Source organism: Gymnoscopelus microlampas (genome assembly GCF_963454915.1).
Source record: "Gymnoscopelus microlampas genome assembly, chromosome: 21".
NCBI classification, from domain to species: domain Eukaryota; kingdom Metazoa; phylum Chordata; class Actinopteri; order Myctophiformes; family Myctophidae; genus Gymnoscopelus; species Gymnoscopelus microlampas.
Window position 1 is genome coordinate 6,132,252 of NC_139958.1, and position 23,701 is coordinate 6,155,952.

At 44.4% G+C, this 23,701-nt stretch overlaps 1 protein-coding gene across 3 annotated transcripts in view; it reads left to right on the forward strand.

Moving 5' to 3' along the window:
- The first annotated feature begins 2,200 nt into the window (after positions 1-2,200).
- sec16a (SEC16 homolog A, endoplasmic reticulum export factor) overlaps positions 2,201-23,701 on the forward strand; it is a 44,150-nt gene continuing 22,649 nt past the window's right edge. For all 3 annotated transcript variants that reach the window (XM_084047519.1, XM_084047518.1, XM_084047520.1), the window contains exons 1-12: positions 2,201-2,254; positions 5,994-10,092; positions 11,437-11,594; positions 12,265-12,368; positions 14,068-14,269; positions 15,626-15,830; positions 18,512-18,689; positions 19,275-19,417; positions 19,916-19,977; positions 20,903-21,041; positions 21,738-21,980; positions 23,111-23,208. In XM_084047519.1, coding sequence (XP_083903645.1) covers positions 6,070-10,092; positions 11,437-11,594; positions 12,265-12,368; positions 14,068-14,269; positions 15,626-15,830; positions 18,512-18,689; positions 19,275-19,417; positions 19,916-19,977; positions 20,903-21,041; positions 21,738-21,980; positions 23,111-23,208 — 5,555 coding nt within the window. In that variant the 5' untranslated portion in view covers positions 2,201-2,254; positions 5,994-6,069. The remainder of the gene's footprint in view (positions 2,255-5,993; positions 10,093-11,436; positions 11,595-12,264; positions 12,369-14,067; positions 14,270-15,625; positions 15,831-18,511; positions 18,690-19,274; positions 19,418-19,915; positions 19,978-20,902; positions 21,042-21,737; positions 21,981-23,110; positions 23,209-23,701) is intronic.

Here is a 23,701-nt window from a genome sequence, read left to right on the forward strand (position 1 = left end):
ATTGTCTATAGAGAGACTAGTGGTTCGTTCTCCATGTTAAGTGGTCAGATGGGTGGACCGTGGGCATTTTCAGAGGATGTTCATCTTAATCGGTGGTTCTCAAACTGTGGGACAGGACCCTTAGGGCAGTGGTTCTCAAACTTTTTCGTGTCAAGGACCCCCAAAATTGACACTTACTACCCTGCGGACCCCCATTTGTAAAGATAAGCCAGGGACCCCAATAAGAGAAGGTTTTTACGGCTCTCTAGCAGTGATTCTCAACCATTTTAATTTCAAGGACCCCCAGTTTGACATGCATTAGGCTACGGACCCCCATTTAATGGCATTTATACCTCTGGGACCCCAATTCATATTGTAAAACCAATGTTAATTTAACTCTGAGAGTGTACATTTGGTTCCATTTGTACTCTCTCAGAGAGTACCATTTGGTTCCATTTGTCAGAGTACACGGAATCAAATGGACCCTAACGGGTCCATTTGGTTCCTGTCCATCATTTAGCTGGGGACCCCCTGGAACCCCCTCAAGTACCCCTGGGGGTCCCCGGACCCCACTTTGAGAACCAATGCCTTAGGGGGGTTCCCAAATGATTTGTGTTTTTCCGTTTTCTCACTCAACAGTAAACAAACCAACATGTACACACACAGTATAAGTGTATACAGGGTATCTACACATTTCTAAAGTGACAATTTAAGGGCTTTGAAGACCTTTTTCATACCTCTAAAAAAAAGTTTACAAAAATAAGACCATTACTGCATCAAATGTAATCAACAAATTATACTATAGGTCAAACATTGGCCAAATTGTCAAACATTACCAAAGAAAGTGAAAAGAAAAGTAAATTCCTCAACTCCTACAATTCCACAGTGGTGTAAAGTAACCAAGTACATGTACTCGAGTACAATACTTAAGTACAATTTTGAGGTATTTTTACTTTCTTCAGTATTTACAATTGTCTGTACTTTTACTTCTACTCCATTACGTCTCAGAGGCAAATATTGTACTTTCTCTCCACTACAATTATTTGAAAACTTTAGTTACTAGTTACTTTATAGATTTTGATTATTACAAAACATGCATTAACCACTTCATCCCTATATACATTTCGGCCATTTGAAAATAGCCGATCTACAAGCTCACAATGCGACGCATTGTGATTATTTGTAGATTATATTTTCAAAAGACTCTGATACATTTGAAAACTTGAAATGGGACATTCTGCATAATGAGTACTTATGCTTTTGGTACTTAAGTACATTTTGATACCAATACTTTTGTACTTTTACTCAAGTAAATTTGTTATTCCGGACAGAGTATTTCTACATTGCAGTATTGATAATTTTACTTTTTTTACTTTTTAAAACAATGCAGTACTTTTTCCACCACTGCAAGTCCAAGTGCTTGTTGGGGTGGGGGGTCCCCAGTTCAAATAATGAGACCCACGGGTTGAAAACCACGGGGCTAGATCTCTGTAGTTCTGCTATTTTCAAAATAAAGAAATAAAATCTTCTCTAATGGGAGTCCCTGGCACAAAATCTTTTCAGATGGGGACAAATACATATACATCTGGGGGTCTTTCAAATGAGTATTTTTAAGACCACCATCATTGAAAGCATGTCAGGATGGCCGAGCGGTCTAAGGCGCTGCGTTCAGGTCGCAGTCTCCCCTGGAGGCGTGGGTTCGAATCCCACTTCTGACAAGTCGTTTTCATCACCACCACCACATTGTACTTAACTTAACTATGTATTGAGTATGAGAGAGAGGACTCCAATTGAAACAAACCGGTGGCTCTCTTGGGCTTTCCTATTTAGTTGACCTGTATTTGCACTGTACTTTCATGTGCTGATTGTCTGCAAACCTCTAAATAAAGTATTTGATCAATCAATCAAACCAGAGAGTTATAACAATAAGGTGTAGACTTTCACAAACGTGAGCATTAAAAGCAGCAATATTAACTTTTTAAAATTGGGCTTAAAAACTGGGTTCAAAGGTGTTCATTTCCATCCTTAAAAATGCAAAGATCAACAAACAAACAAACAAAAGTCTGTCTGGCTAAAAGGGGCGGAGTCGATTACACTAACAGTACTCAATGACGCAACAGTTGGTTTTGCTGCCGTGACGTCGTTGGTTGGTTGGTTACGTTACACGTAAAGAGCCCCAGCAGGATGTGACGTCACTTGTACACGTAGCCCAGCAGGATGTGTTCGGTTGAAGATGGTGACAGATCAGCTTCACTGTCCTGCTGCTGCAACACTTGTAAGAATTCATTATTTATACGTTTATAAAACAAACAAATACGTGTTATTGTCTTACGTGAAGAAACAAGGGAGCAATGGAAACCCCCCGTTCACCAGCACGAGCCGTGAGCGGCGTCGCTCGAGCGCGTTTCGAACGGGTTTAAAAAACATAATATGTGTCATTTTTTTTAGTTAGCATTAGCCAGCCCCCAGATGTCAATGCTAAAGTGAGCTAACGTTAGCCGATCGATTATTAAGTCAGGTGGCTTTAAACCCTGTTTAAACATCAACGAGCTCTCTGTAGACGCACATTGACAGTGTTGTACGTGCACAACACACACACGTCCACTTGACATTTAGTGTGTTTAAATGTTATTCATTTGATCAACGTTTTACTTCTTTTTTTAAAAAGCGTCTTGTTTTGCTGACCAAGCCAAGTGTCCGGCATCATGCTAATAATACCGTTCATGACAGGTTTTCTTTTTTTTTTTTGAAGGCTTATTATTATGTTTTGTCGCGAGACCTGCACCGTGTCGCTCGAGACATCAAATTATGTATTTAAATGTTATTTTATCATCTCGGTGGGGAATAGAGTGAGCAGTGGTGGATAAAGTAGCCTACTCACATTTTTTATTCAAGTAAAAGTATCAATACTGCAATGTAGAAATACTCTTAGAAGTATTGATTGATTGATTGAATAGTTTATTCAGAAGTTTGCAGAAAAAAAAGCACATGAAAGTACAGTTTAAATACAAGGTCAGCTAAATAGGATTAAAAGCCCATGAAAGCCTAATGGCTTGTTCCTTCTGTACTCAATTCATATAGTGACATTAAATTACAGACAGATATGCACTACTATGCAGAACATCATATAAACAGTTTATATTGCTATCAAAAATGTACTTAAAGTACCAGACGTATAACGTACTCATTATGCAGAATGTCCCATTTCACAAGTTTTCAAATGTATGAAATGTAATAAAAAAAATATTTTGAAAATAGCCGATCTATACGTTTTCAAATGGTCGAAATGTATTGGGCTGAACCGTTTTGCAATAATAATCAAAATCTACAAAGTAACTTAATTACTACTAACAAATAATTGTAGAGGAGTAAAAGTTCAATATTTGCCTCTGCACAGAAAATTGGAAATATTCCAGTAAAGTAAAAATACTTCAAAATTGTACTTACAGTGCTTGAGTAAATGTACTTAGTTACTTTAAACCACTATGTCGACACTTTTCTCGGTTGAAAATAATGTCATGTTGTCGCGGAGAAGTAAGTTATAATTACATTTGAATGAGCCTTTAATTCGTTATCCGTTATAACTAGTTCCTTATGGTGTGAGTGAAGCCGTGCTATTGGTCGATTGATTAATTTATTGATTGATTTCATTTGATAACAATGTGTATACAAGTAAAATGCACAGACACATTGGGTATGCTTATTCCCGATGTGTCCTCTCGTTTAAAGACTGTTAAACACAAAGTTTGTAATCTGTCAAATGCTGGATGATGATGATGATAACAACAACAACAATGATCTTTAACACACATGCTATTTGATTTGGCGATGACTGCTGGCTCCTATAACATAGCGGCATTATCTGGTCGTTGGTTAATGTTTTTAACCCTCTGCTAAGGAGCTTTCATCTGGTGCATCATCTATATTACAGTGAAATCCCCACTATTCATTTAACTATGGCCTGTGGGACTGCACAAATGGAAGTGCACATATTGTTTTGTACACTGACTCAGAGTTACAGTTTATCATTGGTGAATGTTTTAACCCTCTGTGCTTGAAACAGCTGGGAGAGCAGATAATTATGTGGTTGTAGTCCGTCCTGTCAGGTTGAACCGGATACTGTCTGTTAATCCTCTCACATACTGACATTACATCTGTGCCGATCGGTACATTTCATGCTCCATAGCTCTCTGACTGGTGTCTCTGGATTAGGCTAATGATCACAGCAAGGAGGCACAAACCCGTGTCACAACGGTAGCAAGGTAGTGATTGTAGAATAGTTACTGCACGAATAATCAGCGTAGGCTGTTACTTTGTGGCATTGCTTATTTCCTTTTTAGACAATTGCTGTCTCAATTCCAAAGTTCATGTATATAAGATTAGCATCCCCTTTTACCTCCAACAGATTGATAGGTCTCGCCTTTGCTAAAGACACTGAATGGCTGCAGGCACAGTGATCACCGATCACCTGTCTGTTACTTAGTTTTCAGTCGTTTCTGGAACACATCGATCACTTTTCTTGCAACAACGATTGTCCTCACATTAAGACCTGGAACGCATCTGTGTCACTTTAGATTTCTTTGGCTATTCAAAAATAGCAGATATACAAGCTCATAGCGCGGCACTAACTTGTCGATCTGCTATTTTTGAAAAATCTCGAAACCATTTTTTTAAAATGTTTTTTAAAAAAAATCAAAAAACAAAAAAGGATTTAGAAAATATTTTTAAGAATCGCCTCAGGTCTTAATGGGTTAATAGCAGTTGGAAAAGGTTTTCACAGAGTAAATCGACAATTAGTTTAGGATTGTCTGGTTTTACTGTGTCACAAGTAGCTTTTCTTTAACCTTGGGGCTAAAGCAGACTTTTTGTTTTGTTTATATATTTCAAATCAAGTGTGTGATCTTTTTATTTTATGAGATGTGTTAACACTGAATGCTTCTATTCACCATTATTTGTCTACATTGCCACGTTACGATTTAGTAGCATATCGGAAGCTATTGTAATGGTGGTTATAATTGCAGTTTGAGTATGTTGACAATGCTGTCCTGGCCAGCGTGTGTAAATAAACTAAAATATTGCTGTGCGTTGGAAGTTGCCACGTTGTACACTTAGTTAAATAGGAACACAAACTTAACACAAATAAAGGTGTGGTGAAGTCTAAAAGCGTAGTAGAATATCTGGCTGTCTTTTACAATCCACTCCATTGTGTTCTTTATTTTTCCCTCTTTCTCGGTCACACACACTCACTCACTCACTCACTCACTCACTCACTCACAGGCCTGTGACAATTATGACATAATAATCGCCTAATCGCAATTATCTGAGATAATCGCAATTATCTGAGATAATCGCAATTATTTTTGCATAATCGTTTCCATGTTGAAAAATGCTCGTACATTTTCAAACATTTTCCAAAAATATCGGAAATAGCAGATCTACAAGCTTACAACATGTCACTCCGTGACGGGTCGTAAGCTTGTAGATCAACTATTTCCGCATTTTTTACATTTCTTAAACATGTGTCAATAATTTATTTGTATATTTAAGTAATTTGTCATATCTGCCCTGTGCAATTTGTGATTATGAAGCCTAAAAGGCCAAACAGAAATTACATTTGTATGCATATGTTCCAATGTTCAATGCCAAAAACACAATTTAATCGTTGGTCGCAATTATGTGTGTGACAATTAATCGTCAATTAAGACCTGGAATGCATCTGTGTCACTTTAGATTTCTTTGGCTATTCAAAAATAGCAGATCTACAAGCTCATAGTGCCGCGCTATGAGCTTGTAGATCTGCTATTTTTTTTATATCTTGGAACCTTTTTTTTTATTCTTTTTTTTATAACTGTTAGGATTTCGATTTTTTTTTGAAAGAATCGCCTCAGGTCTTAATGGGTTTTAAATGTTGTAATCGTGACAGCCCTACTCACTCACTCGCTCACTCTCTGCCTCTCTCAACACTAGGATTACTTACTTGTGCTCTCTCTCTCTCTCTCTCTCTCTCTCTACAGCTCCATCTGAGTTAACCTTCAGTGGCATCACCAGAGTGGCTTGGTCCTTGGACCTGGACCCGTCTAATCTGCGGCCATGCAGCCTCCACCTCGGACCACCGGACCCCCTGGAGCCGCCGGAGGCCCCCCTCCCCCAGGAGGAGGGCCCAATGCCTTCCGCAGGACAAGGCCTCACAAACATCCAGCAGCAGCAGCAGCTACTGCCATGATGATGGGTCCTCCACCGCCCGCCCAGCCCATGACCGACCCCTTTGCTTTTGGCAGACAAGCTCCTACACCGATGGGTGGGGGTCCCCCACCGCCGGCATCCAATAGTAACCCTTCACCCATGCAAGGTCCACCCAATAGCATGTACTCTGGGGCGGGCCCGGGGCTGCCTCTGCCGCAATCACAAACACTGGAGGGTGCACACGCACAGGCCCCCCCTTTTGGTCCGCCTCCATCTTCAACCCCGGGGGTGAGTCTTTTTACCCCTCACAGTGCTACGATGTCCCCTGTCCTCTTCCCAGGACAGCTGCCGCCAGGCGCTGCCGGATATCCTCCTCCTAACGCAGAACAGGGCTATTTCAACTCCACGGGGCAGGTGACCGCCGCGGGGTCTCCCCCCATGGCCACGGCTCCCACGCCCGTTCACCTACCCTTCGGCCAGGACCCCCGCGGAGGAGAACCTCCGCCTCAGCCCGTGCCCTTCCAGCCAGTGCCTCCAAACTCTTCCTCTGCCCCGTGGGCGCCTGATCACGGAAGCCGCCCTCCGTCGGTTCAGAACTATTTTCAGCCCACCAGTGACCCCCCCCCACCACAGCCGTTTAACGCTCATCCCCAGCCACAGACGTACCCTCCGCACACGCCCTCGCCCCATCACAATGCCACCACACCGACACACCCTGGCCATCCACCAGCCATGGCACCTTTCCCCCCTCAGAACCCCGAAAGGCCCCCCAGCTCTCAATGGTCTGATCAAAATGCACCCCAGCAGCATAATTCGCACTTCCAGGCTCAGAGCTATTTCAGTCAGAGTTCAGGCCCGCAGGACTCCTGGTTCAGCCAGCCCCCACAGGACCCAGGCTACCATCAAATGGGAGCTGGCCCGGGCTCTGGTCCCGCCCATTTTGATTTAGCCGGATCTCAGCATGCGGCCACCGCCGGTCCTGCCCCGCCTCCCGCCCCGGTCCCGTACTCACAGGACTCTGGCGCTCTCTCCATGTTCTTCAAAGGCAACGATGTGGAGAACGAGGAAACGTTGGTTGGAGACGGAAGCAAAGCTGTAAATGGTATTCAGGGATCCTTCCAGCTTCACGGCCACCCCCAGTCACCTCCACACCCCCAGACACCCCCACAACCTCAACCACCTCCACAGGCCCAACCACCTCCACAGGCCCAACCACATCCACAGGCCCAACCACCTCCACAAGCCCAACCACATCCACAGGCCCAACCACCTCCACAGGCCCACAGCTACTCCCAACCACCTCCGCAGGCTCAACCACATCCACAGGCCCACAGCCACCCACAACCACCTCCACAAGCCCAACCACCTCCACAGGCCCACAGCCACTCCCAACCACATCCACAGGCCCATAGCCACCCACAACCACCTCCACAAGCCCAACCACCTCCACAGGTCTACAGCCACCCCCAGCCACCTCCGCAGGTCCACGGCCACCCCCAGCCACCTCCGCAGTCCCACGCTGGCTACACAGACACTTATAATGATTACCACGGAGCTCCCCTGTCGGGTCATCCACCCATACCTTACATGAACGATGGTAATTATGCAACGTCGGCAAACAGCCAGAACGCCCCCGAGCCCCAGTTTGACCACGTTGAGAACCTAGAGTGCGTGCCCAACCAGGAGGTGTTGCCTAGCGGCTCACACAGCAGCCCCGCCGTCGCCGCCGTCGCCTCCTCCTCAGCGCATGGAGTTGACCGATACGAAGCGGGGCCCAACCTGGAGACCCCGGACTCCATCCCCAGACCCATGAGATCCGCCAGCGTGTCGTCGAGCTACAGCAACGTGAGCCACAGCAGCGGAACGGGATCTCGGCGGCACCCGGGCGTAGTGGGCACCTTCATCCAGCAGGAGAGCCCGCGTCTCTCTGACGACCCCAACTTCTCCGCCGCCGCCGGGGGATACTTTGAGCAGATCGACACTTCTCCGGCTGCGGGCGGCGGCGTGGGCGCTGCTGCTCGCCAGAGCTCCCAGGAGCGGACGACGTACCACAGCCAGCCGCCGACGCCCAGCCCTCCCAAACCCACCGGTATCTTCCAGGCCAGCGCCAACAGTTCTTTTGAGCCCGTACGCTCGCACGGCGTCGGGGTGCGTCCCGCCGAAGTCGACAGGGCGAGAATGGTAGCGGAGGGCAGCGCGGACTCTATTCCCGGCAACCTGGAACACCCCCCCGACAACCTGGAGAACATCCACGGTCCAGGACAGCCCGTACCCGCCGCGGCCGTCGGCGGGGCGCCTCAGCTGACGCACCCCGTCGCTCATTATCACTCCCGGCCTTCGTCCCGCGCGTACGGATCCACTCGCCCCTGCGAGAGCCCCGCCACCACCCTCTGGGCTCAGCACGACCCGGCTAGCTTGGGAGCCAGCATCCTCCTGGCCCCCGCCGCTCCCCCTGCCCTCCTCGCCCCCGTCCGAGAGCCCAGCGCCGTCGACGTCATCCAGCCGCCGGAGGACGGCCCTCTGGACCTCCACCCGCCGCAGAGAGCCCGGTCCACGTCCCAGCACCACCACTCGGAGAACCTGGAGAACCCGCCGATGGCGAGCGAGGGTGAAATGTGCGACTCTCAGGGCAACCTGGGCTACGCGTCTCTACTGGTGTCCGAGTCACTCCACCACCAACCTGTCCTGATTGCTCCGCCGGTGTCCAATTACAGCGTGATTCCTCCTAGCAGCTTTGCTCAACCGGCCGGTCAAAGTGCACACGGGGAGACCACTTCACCTGTGAGACCACCCTCACAGGGGCAGGGGGGTATCAATGCGTCCCAGTCGGGGTTTCCGCCAGGAGCTTCTAATCAGAACCCGTTGTTCATCCCTGGGCCAATGAGCTTCGGTTCATCCGCCTCTAGTCATAGCCCGCTAAACCTGGCTCGAGAAAACGCAGAAGGGGTTAAATCGGAAATCGTGTGTCCTCTGCCGCTGTCTCAGCCAGCCCGTCCCCCTTTGTCCAGGGGCCAGTCGACGAGCGGAGACGTCGTCCACTCCGCCCCGCCCGTCAATTCACAGGCTCCTCCTCCCCCCGCGACTGCTGCCGCCAGCTCCTCCAATCACAGTCAACCGTCAAATTACGAACTGCTGGATTTCTCTATGCACCAACCGCACCAAAACCACCACGCCTCTGGCCATCATCATCCTCCGTCCTCTCTTCAGGGGTCACCGCAGACCAGTAACGCGCCCGGGTTCTACCTGCAGGTCACCAAAGATGCTCAGCACGGGGCGAGTCGACCCGAGGGGGAATCATCCCCTAACGTCAGCCAGGCCGCGGCCTCCTCCTCCTCCTCCTCTTCGACCCCACAGGCACCTGAACCCGCACCACGCGCCCCCCCGCCGGCTTCAAACGCCCCCCAGCAGCTTCCGGCCGATCCCCCCAAGTTGCCAGAATCTCAATCGATGCCGGAGCCTGCGATGCACGGACAAGGCCATGTTCCTCCTCCACTGCCAGCCAATGGAGCCCCTCCTCCTCCTGCCCCTGGCCAGTACCCGCCTCCTGCACCTGGCCAGTACCCCCCTCCCCCCGGCCAGTACCCCCCTCCAGCACAGGGGCCCGCCGTAGGGAATCACTCTGCCGCTGCTGCTTACCCTCCTCCTGGGCCTCCTCGGGGCCCGGCGCCTCCTCCTCCAGGGGCTGGCGTCCAACCAGCTCCTTCATCAGAACCCCCTCCTCGGCCGCCCTCCTCCGTGGGCAGTCAACAGGGGTACGGCCCGGCCCCCACGCCTCCGGCGGCACCGGGGGGACAGATGTACGGAGGCTACTATGGGGGCGCCTATGGAGAATACCCGGACAACAGAGGAGCCCCCCCCGGCCCCTACCCGCCTGGCCAGTTCCAACCTCCACCTCCGCCTGGAGACCCTAGGTCACAGCAATATTATCCCGTATGTGAATACTTAATTCTTCTCAATTTATTTATATATGTATATATATAAAAAAAAAAATCTAAATCCTAACATTTTTTTGACAAAAAAATCTAAAAAAATCATTTTGCAAGATTTTTCAAAAATAGCAGATCTACAAGTTCATAGCTGCCAATAGCCAAAGAAATCTAAAGTGACAGAGATGCGTTCCAGGTCTTAATGGGTTAAGAGGACAATCATTGCAGGAAAAGTGATCGATGTGTTCCAGAAACGACACATTTTAGTTGACGTTTAATTGCCACACAAATAATTGTGATTAATGATTTAATTGTGATTTTGGCCTCGGAACCTATGAATAAAAAACATAATTTCTGTTTGCCCTTTTAGGCTTTGTGATCAAGAATTGCACAAGGCAGCTATGACAAATAACTTAAATACACAAAGAAATGAATTCTGCTATTTTTGGAAAACGTATGAAAATCTTTCAACATGGAAACGATTGATTGATTTGATTGATTGAATACTTTATTTAGAAAGGACACGGAAACAGTACATGGAAGTACAATTCACAATACAAGGTCCTCTAAACTGGATCGCTCATAAAAGCACAATATGGCTTATTTAACACATTGAGTGCCAGGGGTTTTTCAAAACAGGGTACCTCCAGTGCCTGGAATTTTAACCATTTTTGGACCTTTTTCAAGTTGTCACAAAACATTTTCAGTGATCACCGTCCTCACGGTGGTTTTACACTCCTTTACTCCTTTTGGTAGGGAATTCCACATTTTTGTTGCATAGCATGAGAAAGAGTTCATTCCCTCGACGATGATTATGACGATTATGAAGAAAAAAAAAACGATTATCTCAAATAATTGCGATTAGGTGATTATGTAATAATTGTGACGGGCCTACGTATGTACACATAATGGTGCGTTCACACAGGCAGATTAAAAGATGCATGCTACCATTCATTTTCAATGGAAACCAGTGACATGAAGATACAAAGATACATCTGACGTTTGTAGCTGTAGCTCTAGCGACAAAGATACAAATTCAAGTTGAGCAGGGTTCAACTTCCAGATACCAAGAGATACAAAGCTACAAATGTAGCTCCAATGTCCGCACGTTTGATGACGTCAGCAACAGCGTTGAGAAACACAGATACAAAGTGACAAAGATGCGGTGTATTTTTGTATCTTTGTATTTTTTAATCTGCCCGTGTGAACGCACCATAACAAGCACTAATTGACACCCGTTATATGATGATGCAGATGGTTATTACAATATATGTGAACACATTGTGATGGGTGGTAGTTTGTTCGTAGCAACGTTTTGGCAAATGCGTTTTTATCTTGTTCTCTTCAGGACGACCCGTACAGGAGAGCGCCTACAGACCCTTGGTATGGCAGATACCAAGAAGGACACAACCCGGCTTACAGAGACCCAAACTACCCCTACAGAGAGCCTCAGGCTGAGCGACCCAGCTCCAGGACCAGTCAGTATTCAGACAGACCCTCGTCCAGGTCGGTATCTGTATGACCACGTCAGCCTGATGTCCCCATCTTTATTCATTGTTTAACATGTCATGTAGTAAATATACTCTTAACCCATTAAGACCGGGAACACATCTGTGTAACCACCATTATTTCATACTTTGGCTATTCAAAAATAGCAGATATACAAACTCTTGTAGCTTGTAGCTACAAGAGTGCTATTTGTGCAAATCTCTATAAAGCGAACATTTTTAACTCAAATCTTTGCTTCTGGGGGGTCCCTGAAACAACATATTTTGAGATGGGGGGGTCTGCGGCCAAATGCAAATCATTTTGGGGGCCCCCCTGCAACACAAGTTTGAGAACCACTGATGATATAGCAACATTTAGAAGACATTTGTCGAATCCCCAGAAGCAAAGATTTGAGTTAAAAATGTTCGCCTTGAAAATGTATATACTGTATATTCAAAGATTTGCTAAATGTTTCATGATTTAAAAAGAAAATAGCAGATCTACAAGCTCATAGCGTGGCACTCGGTGCCGCGCTATGAGCTTGTATATCTGCTATTTTTGAATAGCCAAAGTATAAGACAATGGTTAAAGTGGTTTAAAATCTAAAACGACAGTCGCTTTCACGGTCTTAATGGGTTAACAAAGAAGTTTGAGAACTAAGCTAGCTTCTGTTTATTTCCATCCATAGGCAAGGCTATCCTGAAGACTACAACAGACCACCTAACCGAAGTGCCTATGATGAATATTATGCAGATTATTACAAGAAACATTATGAACAACAACAATATGCTGGTAAGAGCTGCTTCAGCATTTGCCAGATGTCATGGAAGAGTTCGTTTTTAATGGCGTAAGACAGGGGTCTTCAACGTTTTCAGGCCAAGGACCCCCTAGTTGAGAGAGAGATGAAGCAGATTCAACTTTTTTTGTTTACTTGGTCTGCTCTTTTTTTCCCCTCAACACCAAACACCTCTTTGCCAAAAAATAGCTGATCTACAAGCTCACAACGCCTCGCAGCGCGAGGCGTTGTGAGCTTGTAGATCGGCTATTTTTGGCTAAAGTTCTCCTCAGAAAAAGGGATGTTGTGGTTAAGGTAAAAAAACACTAAGATTTGGCGGACCCCCTGTAGTAACTCTGAGGACCCCCTAGCGGTCCCGGACCCCCTGTTGAAGACCCCTGGCGTAAGATCAGCGCCAAATCTCTTGTGCTATTAACAGTGTTCCCACGGTCATGACATTCCTGGAAATATATGGATATTAGAAAAAAAAAACGTTTTCCAGGCCCGGAAAAGGTTTGGAATTAATCAAATGTTTTGGAAAATGTTTGGATATACATTGTTTTTGGCTACTGATTTTGTCCATAAACAAAATGGAAACGTTTTGATAATTCATTGGTAGAAATGTGTGGGAACCCTGTATTAAGCACACATTTTTCCCCACATATGTATTATACTATTTGAAAACATATTTAACTTTATTTATCTTATAATAATGTAAGTAAACGGGGCCCTGATTGGGCATAGTACATCACAGATACGCCATAGAGTCTATGACGCATGACTTGTCTATGACATTGACGACCGACATCATAGATCAGTGGTTCTCAACCAGTGGTCCTTGAGGGGGTTCCAGGGGGTCCCCAGCCAAATTAATAGTTAGGAACCAAATTGACCCTTATGTGTCTGTAACTCTGGCAGTGTACAAATGCATACATTTGTACACTCTCAGAGTTAAATGAACACTAATGATGATGATACAGTGTAGATTGGGACCCCCAAGAAATCAAAATGGTTGAGTCCCTGGCATATCTTTTCAAATGGGGGTCCCTGGGCTAATATGTGTAATATGTGTAATTTGGGGGTCCTTGACGCCAAAAAAGGTTGAAAACCACTGTCATAGATGACTGACCTCACAGGCTGCCCACATGAAGTCCAAGATCCACATTGGAGCCACGTCGTTCCTATGGGGATCCTGAGATCCACGCGATTCGTCCAATCATTTGTTTTGCACCAAAACCACTCCTTGGACTAAAAACGGCCATAGCCATGTATACTTTTTGTGTAAAAAGCCCATTGAGATTGGGCTGTTTTTAGCCCAAGGAGTGGTTTTGTGCAAAACAAATGATTGCAATGGATTCAGAATCATAAAAACACCCTAGTTTGACACCTCACATGCTACTTAAAACAGAATTCAATTTTGATTTTTTTGGGGATTTTTTTTAACCAAGGTTATGGTGGGTACCCCAACTTTAAGGAGCTGTCAAAAATTCTCCTAGGGATACTGAATTTCAGTCTTTGTGAGATGTGTTACTAGACACCTTTACAAACACATTGGTGAAGATTTTTTTTGGTAAGGAATTTATTCCAAGACTTTTTTAATATCTCCTGACTAAATCACTAATATGATTGACCACATTCCTTGACAGTAAATAATTAGTTGACCGCCTAATGTTTTGTTCTTTTCCTGTTAATTATTTTCCCCACACTAACCCGAAGGCTACAACGCCGGAGCGTACGATCCTCGTTACAGAGGCTATTACGACCAATCCTACTGGTATAACTATGACGAGGCCTACAGAGGCAGAGATGCCTACGCCTACAGCCAACAGCAGCAGCAGCAGCAGCAGCAGCAGCAGCAGCAGCAGCAGCAGCAACAAAACCTTAACCAGACATATCCTACCGCTGCTACCGCTACCAGGTACAAACACATTTACTACAATCATTGAGCTTATAAAACTGTAGTGAAGTAATCCGATGCTTTATGTTCTTTGTAGCAGTGGTTCTCAAAGTGGGGTACGGGGAGTCCTTGAGGGAGTTCCAGGGGGTCCCCAGTTAAATGATAGCTAGTTAAGAACCAAATGGACCCTTATGGGACTGTATCTCTGAGAGTGTACAAATGGAACCAAATGGACCCGTTAGGGTCCATTTGGTTCCATTTGTACACTCTCAGAGTTAAATTAACATTGATTTTACAATATAAATTGGGGTCCCAGAGATAGAAATGCCATTAAATGGGGGTCCGTAGCACCTAATGCATGTCAAACTGGGGGTCCTTGAAATTAAAATGGTTGAGAATCGCCGCTAGAGCCGTAAAAATCCACTCCCTGGCATATCTTTTCAAATGGGGGTCCGTGGACTAATACGTGTCAATTTGGGGGTCCTTGACATGAAAAGGTTTGAGAACCACTGCTTTGTAGAGTGTGCTCTTTATTATTTCTGTATTGTACCACTGTAACCACACAGTAAAATCCTCAGTGTTCGTTAACTCTGAGACTGTACAAGTGGAACCAAATGGACCCGTTTAGTTTTCTTTTTGTCTGGCTTTTCTTGCCTTTATTGATAGTCACAGTGTAGAGAGACAGGACACAGGGAGAGTCTTTAAGTTGGGAATAACATGCAGTAAAGGTATGCCAGGCCTGGGAATCGAACCGGGTACTCAGTACGTCATCCTGGGACGAGCCCTCCATCAGCGTCTCCGTACATCTGGCCAGCTCGTTTGTGCTTTCCGTACCATTTACCTTTCTTTAGCGTCTTTCAGGGACCCCCAAATTGATATATAATTGGCCGCGGACCCCCACCTGAAAATATGTTGTGCCAGGGACCCCCAGAAGCAAAGATTTGCGCTAAAATGTTTGCTTAAAAAAAATAGTATATATATTCAAAATGTTTCACTAATGTTCAAGGTTTTAGAAAAACACAAGCTCACAGCGCGTCACTTTGTGCCGCGCTATGAGCTTGTAGATCTGCTATTTTTGAATGGCCAAAATATAAAAGTGTGTTTTTTAGCTCAAGTGGTTAAAATGACTGCGATGCTTTATTAACACATTTAGCTTTAGCTGGGGACCCCCTGGAACCTCCACAAAGGACCCCTGGGGCTCCCCGGACCGCTCTTATGTATGTGGATCCCAGGATCCATTTTTACTCGTCTCTTTTCTTTTTGTTTGCCCAGGATAGGGACGTACTGTAGGTTGAAAATGATGATGCATAATTCCATTGTACGTCTAATTAATTCATTTATATAATCCGGTGCATTTTGTATCTTCTCCGTCCTCAGGAGAGAAGGCTACGATGCCGACCAGTGGAAGTACTATCCTGGGTACGACGCCAGCTTCGACGACGACTACCGTCGTCGCGCGGATCCGTACGGCGACGAGTTCGACCGGCGCAGCGTCCACAGCGAACAGTCGGCCCACAGCGTGCACAGCTCCTCCCACAGCCACCACAGCCGACGCAGCAGCTTCAGCTCACGCTCACAACAGGTACTGTGACGCAGTGGTTCTCAAACTTGGGGTTTCCGTGGACCCCCAGGGGTCCTTGAGCGAGGTTCCAGGGGGTCCCCTGTAAAATCGGTTGATAACGTAGCATCAAAATCAGTTGAACCACTTTAACCCTATTTTATACTTGGGCTATTTGAAAATAAATGTGTTGATCGGCTATTTTATGTACGACACCTTTTGTACACCGAAGTATAAGATAGGGCTTAAGTGGTTAACACATCGGGTGCCGAACGCGGTCTTAACCGTGTTTTCACAGAGTAGCGCTTTGGTGCCGTTCACGGTCTGAACCGTGTTTTCAGTCTTTTTGTTTTTTTTCTTTTTTCTCCACACGGGCGGGGCTGGAGCAGCTCTGGGAGTACCCATTGTGATCCTGAAAAGGAAGGGCCAGATAGATCACCGGAAACAAAAACATGGCTCACATCCACTTCCTGTCTATTTCCTTCTTTAAAACGCCTATATCTCAGTGATGTTGCTAGGTTTTCAATGTAATGGGTCCTGGGATGCAAGGGTGGTCTTTTAGATGGGTCCCAGGGACATTTTATGGGTCCCCAATTACACGTCCCCCCCCCTATCGTTTTCTTTGATCTCCAATCTCCATATCTTCTATGCGTGTGTGACTGTGTACATTATATCCTGATGCAGTGGATCTCAACCTTTTCAGGCAGCGACCCCCCAAAATAATCATATTTTAACTGGGGACCCCCCACCCTGAGGAATTAGGAGTTGAGGCACTTAATTTAGTTTGATTCAGTTCCACAGATACATATTGTGAAAATAGCAGATCTAGATCAGTGCGACCCGTTCCTGCTTTTCAAGACCGATACCGATATATATACATATATTAAAAAATCATAAATATATTTTTTCAAATGTATATGATTCTGTAGTATTAGCACACCTTATGGTAAGAAATACTAGTAGTGGGCAACAGGTGGATTTAACATACCTTTGACCAATAGAATACATTTAATCATAGAACCTTTTAATCATTATTATTATTTTATTTTGTATTATTTATGAATGTAGAATTTATTTTTACTATTTATTGTGTAGACTGAAAACACTGGCTTACAGTGGAAGTATTGGCAAATAAAGAAATAGGAATTCAAGAAATAATGAAGACAAATACTGACAATGCCTATGAACATTGGCTTGCAGTTATTGCACATAGTCAACATGCAATAATACTATTAGGCTTGTCATTGAGAAAGGAAAATAAAGTTGTCTTTTTGAGGAGAAGTGGAACCTTATAAGTCACTTTAAGTTTAGCATGAGGGAGAGGGTCTACCCTCTTCAGGGAATTAATTGTTATGATATCTCTAAGCTACAGAAAACATCCAGTTGCCTATTAAACATACACAAGACACAGACGATAGACAACCGGTTACTTACAGCTGCCATTAATTAGTGCTTTTGTTTGCCTTTGTGGTCAAATCAGGGTCAAATGCATAGGATCAACGAGCCATCGTTAACCTGCTAATGTTACACAGCTGATTGGCAACATGCGTTAATCCACCACTCACTCTGATCTCCAAGCAAGTGGGAGAACACTCTAAAATCGGGGATTTTACTTTGGCTGGTCAATTTAAGATGACAACAGCAACAAAGATTAGTAGTAGACCTGTATGTATGATGATCAGTTATTATTCCAGACAGTGGTCTATCCAAGACGTTTTAACACGTTTAAGAGCAGGTCCTCATGCCGTCTCTCTCTCTCTCTCTGTGTGTGTAGCGTAGACTAACAGCGAGGGGCTGTGCTGCTGCTTCTGCCACACAACGCCGTTTAACCAAGTTATACTTCTCCAGTACAACGGTGTCTAACCGGAGAGTTATACTTCTCCACCAACGGTGCCTAACCGAGAGAGTCCATGTAGATCACAGCTGACAAATATTATATATTATCGGAGCTAATCGGAGCTGCGTCCCATGGACGCACTAGAGTTGTCATGAATGCGTCCTTTCGCAATATGGTGCGTCAGCGACGCAGGACGCAGGCCTACGAGCATCTCTGATATCTCCGAATCTGTTTCCGGTGTGGAAAACTGGTCATGCGCGATGCGCGATCCGTCCCCGTTGTAACTTGCGAGTGAAATGTTATCGATCCAGGCTGTAGCCAGGGTCATCGCGCAACATGAATGGATGCTTCTTTTTACGTGGATTTGCTCGTCGCGGAGTCTAAAGCTTTAAACAGCAAAGCGCAGTCAATGGGGAGAATGCTGGCACCCACGGTAAGTTGTTAGGAAAAAATGCTGGCACCCGATGTGTTATTAGTAGCTTGGCATGGCCAGACTAATATCACTGCGTAGATATTAGTCTGGAATTCTGTGTGGAACCTTTCCAAGGGGCGAATAAAAAAAAATACTTCTGGTGATAAACCTGCCCCATATTTGCATACTGAGTGAAATCCAATCACAACTGAGTGGTGCCAGACCAAATCTTCAGAGGACCCTTTTTGCAGTGGCAGATATGTCTGGTTTCCAGGCTAGTTAATTAGACTAATCAATTTAGTGGATTATAAAAGTCAAAAAAGTGTTTGTTTTTTTCGTGTTGATTCGTTTATGTATAAAAAAGAATTTTGTATAAGACGTTGACAGAGTTTTAAGATTACGTGCTTGGCCGCAAATGTCATCATTGTCTTTACTTTGTGTCCCCTGTGTGTGCAGAGCCAGGTGTACAGGAGTCAAACTGACTTGACGGCCGTCTACGACCCCACGGCGTCCACCCTGCCTGTGGACTACTCCTACAGACAGTACCCAGACCAGACCGACGCTTCCAACTACAGCCAATACCCCTACTCCTCAGAGTACAACGCAGAGAACACCTGGATCGCCCCCGAACAACGTGAGTCACTCATCGTAGCATGCTGTGTTCATGTGATTATCAAAAAGAGTCACCGGTATCCTAACTAGTTTAGATCAGTGGTTCTCACAAGTGGGGGGTCCTTGAGGTGGTCCCAGGGGGTCCCCAGCCAAATTACTGATAGTTAGGAATATAGAAAACATACAAAATGGACCCTTATGTGTCTGTAACTGAGAGTGTACACACTGAGACTACAAACTGAGTGTACAAACGCTAACCCTAACGGGTCCTTTTGGTTCCATTTGTACACTCTCAGAGTTACATTAACACTGATGAAATGGTATCAACTGGGGGTCCTTGAAATTAAAATGTTTGAAAATCACGGCTGTACTTCTTGTAAAATCGTCTCCTTGGGGGGTCCCTGGCATATCTTTTCAAATCGGGGTCTGCGCGCTAACAAGTGTCAATTTTGGGTTGCTTGACATGAAAAGGTTTGAGAACCACTGGTTTAGATCAACCGGCTATAGTTACTAAATCAATACAGTCAGCCAGAAAATCATATCCTTTTTGTAGTGCTTATGTTTGTGTGTTTGATTTCATCCCCCTCGTCCTTTTGTGTCCTCTCAGCTCCTCCTCGTCCAGCCACCCCAGAGAAGTTCTCCATACCTCACCGTTGTGCCCGTTTCGGACCTGGGGGTCATCTTGTCCAGGTTCTACCCAATCTTCCGTCAGCTGGACAGCCTGCTCTGGTTGACATCTACAACTTGGAGGTAATTAAAAAAAACGATGGTTAAACCAGCAGCAGCATTTCTGGAGCATTGAATAATAGGCTACGTTTTTATTGCAGGGTGCTTGATATCCGGGGACGCATCTCTGTCATTATAGATTTCTTTGGTTATTCAAAAATAGCAGATCTACAAGCTCATATCGCTGCACCGAGTGCCACGCTATGAGCTTGTAGATCTGCTATTTTTGAAAAAGCAAAAAAGCGAACATTTGTAACTCAAATCTTTGCTTCTGGGGGGGTCCCTGGAACAAAATATTTTACAAATGTTTGCTTTAAAAAAATACTTATTTAAAGATTTGCTAAATTGTCACAATTTTTCAAAAGAAAATAGCAGATCTGCTATTTTTGAATAGCCAAAGAAATCTATAATCATGACGAGATGTGTTCCCGGATTGAAAACAGAACTATACTTAATGAAGACTAATTGTGAATTGGCACTTTAACTTAATGAATCATTTCTTAACTGTCTTTTGTTGTACAGACGATGCTGCAGGACACTACTGATCAGTCAGAATTGCGATCCTTCCCTGGGCCTCTTGTCAAGTAAGACTACCCTTATTTATCATCTCTCAGTCCTGGGGTTTAATTCATACTTTGTTGCTTGAGGGAAATGACCAACTGAAAAACATGTTGCGAAATCAACTACTGAAAATCAAGCAACACGCATTCCCTCTGAGAACCGGAAGGTTCTCGCCGGTTCGATCCCCGGCTCCTCCGGTCATTGTGTCGAAGTGTCTTTGAGCTGAACCCCCTAACTGCTCATCGATGAGCAGGTTGGTGTCATCCATGCATGGTTGCCTCCAAGGCCTGTGTGTGTGTGTGTGTGTGTGTGTGTGTGTGTGTGTGTGTGTGAATGAATGAATGTGGATGACACACATTGTAAAATGAGTTGGATGCGCTCTTAAAATGCAGGCCAAACCTGGCTTTAGCTCTCACTTAAACCCTTGATACTCACCAAGCGTAAAGGGATAGTTCACCCAAAAAATGTGTTTTTTTCTATCGATTAGTCACCCCATGGAGACTTGAATTCATGGATTTTTTTTCCTTTTTTTTCGCATTCCTAAACCAATAATTTGATGACCAGTGGTTCTGGTAGGAGACACAAAGGAAACTCTTTCTGTCTCCTACCGGAACCGCTGCCGGTCATCAAATTATTGGAATGCGACAAAAACAAAAAAAATCCATGAATTCAAGTCTCCATGGGGTGACTAATCGATTAAAAAACAGTATTTTTGGGGGTTAACTATCCCTTTAAAATGTATTTTCATTCAAACCAAAGTACTGACATTGAATGAAATGAATACTAATGTATTTCATAACTTGATGGTTCGTTTGCGGGGAAAACCATTTAAATGCTCTGCGGTACAATAGAGCGTTGACTATTGTGTATATTAATTACAATCTATTCCGCATACTGTATGCCTGGTGTCAACGGCCTATCTCTCGCATTCTGTGTTATGTCTATTAGAGAGGAAACCCACAAGGTCGATGTGATCAAGTTCTCCCAAAATAAAGGCTTGGAATGTTCCCGTAACAACGACCTCTTGGACAAAGACTCTGCTCTCTTGCTTTGGGACTTCATCGTTCTGCTTTGTAGACAGAACGGGGTAAGACTGAGAAGAGTTCAAACAGATTTGTAACTGTTGTGTGTCAGATGGTATAAATGCTGTGTGTGTGTTAGTGTTGATTTTGACAGCAACATTTTATTCAGATTTAGTCATAGTCTTTTGAATAAAATTCCATTTAGTTTTAGTCATATTTTAGTCATCTGAAATGTTTAACTGTTAGTCTAGTTTTAGTCGACTAAATATCATAAGATTATAGTCGACTAAATTTACAGTTGATTTAGTCGACTAAAATGTATGTTGGCGGTGCCTTGATGGCGTCGTAATGACTGATTTTGCACTTGGTTGCATGCTGAAAATAGCTGATCTACAAGCTCACAACGCGTCGCGCTGCGACGCGTTGTGAGCTTGTAGATCTGCTATTTTCAGACCACAACACCTGAGCCCAACCAAACGTAAAATGACTTGTCTTTTTAGTTCTACTGGATCTCTTCTCCTCTAGTCCCTCACTAACATTTTAGTCTAGTTTTTATTTGTTGACGAAATTGTCAATATATTTAGTCTTAGTTTTAGTCATCATAACGTAATCTTTTTTTCCCCCGTTTTTATTCAGTTTTCGTCAGTGAAAAAAGGTAGTAGACGAACATTTTTCGTCATAGTTTTAGTTGACGAAATCAACACTGCTGTGTGTGGTATAATAATAATAATAATATGTGTATATCACTCTCCTTCCTCAAGACCGTGGTCGGTACGGACATAGCGGATTTGTTGATGAAGGAGCATCGATCCGCGTGGTTGCCGGGCAAGAGTCCCAACGAAGCCAACTTGATTGACTTCAACAACGAGCCACTGGCGCGAGCCGAGGAGGAGCCCGGAGCCGGACCACTATCGCTCCTGTCTGACACCTTCATGACGGTTCCAGAGAACGTGGGGAAGGAAACGGAGCGCTTCAGGGAACTTCTACTGTTTGGTCGCAAAAAGGCAAGATACCTTCTTTGGCCTATATGTTCAGACACAGCCCTAAACCCATCTGATTTCAATTTGGAATCAAATCGTTTTTTTATCAAGTCTGAACAGCAAAAATAAAAAAGGCCAAGGACCCTCTAGCTGAGAGAGAGATGAAGCAGGGACCCCCCTCTATATTGTATAAAATTGTGTTTCAGATTAACTTTTTTTTCTTTACTTGGTCTGCTCTTTTTTCCCCTCTACACCTATACCTCTTTGCCGAAAATGGCCGATCTACAAGCTCACAACGCCTCGCAGCGCGAGACGTTGTGAGCTTGTAGATCTGCTATTTTCGGTGAATGTTCCCCTCAGAATAGGGATTCTAGGGTTCAAGTGGTTCATCTTATCCCAAATCCTATCACACAAAGATTTGGCGGCCCTCCCCTGTACTAACTCTGAGGACCGCCTAGGGGTCCCGGACCCAATGTTGAAGACCCCTGCTCTAGAGAAAACGGCAAAATAAAAATATCAGATGTGCCGTCCGTTTAGACTCTAACTGCGTTATAGGGGGTTGAAAACCCAACAAAGTAAAATAGAGTGGAAATCTTTGAAAACGCAGATAGGTCGACGACGTCTGTTACTTGCAAGTGATCGGATCCGATTTGTGTATTCAGTGTGGACAGTCAGTCCTAAAGAGATTTGAGAAACAAATCGGATTTGCCTGCAATCCTGAACAAAGCCTTAACACATTGAGGCCTGAGGTTCCGATTCTGCAAAATGTCTTCTAAATCGGTTTTGGGAAAAACATATGTTTCTATATCAGTGGTTCTCAAACTTTTTCATGTCAAGGACCCCAAAATGATATGTATTTGGCCGCGGACCCCCATCTCACAATATTGTTCCAGGGACCCCCTAGAAGCAAAGATTTGAGTTACAAATGTTAGCTTTAAAAATATATTTTTTCAAAGATTTGCACACATTTTCTCAATTTTCCAAAAATGCTATTTTTGAACAGCCAAAGTGTAAAATAATTATTTTTAGCTCAAATCTAAAAATGTTTCTTCAGGTCTTAATGGATTGATCTGGAGGACTCGATTGATTGGTTCTCTGATGATGATGAAATGTGAAAAAAGGTTAAACATATTGTACACTTTTCTATGAGACAGGATGCACTGGAGGCAGCTATGAAGGGAGGTCTCTGGGGACACGCCCTACTGCTGGCCAGTAAGATGGACAACAGGACACATGCACGGGTCATGACCAGGTGAGGATAGTACAGCGATGCTGATTTTGGAGAGCCTTAGCCCACAGATTGCAGATGTTTTGACCCACATTTTAAGTGTGCAAAATGTGTTTTTTGAACATTTCAAAACCTCGATTTGATTCTGGAATTTCAAAAATACTAAATATATACATAGTTTAGTTTATTTGCACATTAAAAAAAGACATATGATAAAAACAAAAATGGAAAACAATACGTTTATATGGAAAGGAACACAAATCTAAATCAAAACATGATGTGCCGGAAAGGCCAAAAAAAGCTCAGAAGGGCTTGTCGAGTGGCCTTCCTAAAAGCTATCATTAAAGCTTAGAAACTAAGGTGTCAATGAAGATATGGAGAATATTCTATAACAACAATAATAATAATAACGAATATAGAAATGTCAATAATTATGAATAATAATACCCTATCTACAAGCTCACAATGTGTCGTAATGCAATGTGAGTTTGTTGATGTGCTATACTTTGAACACTAT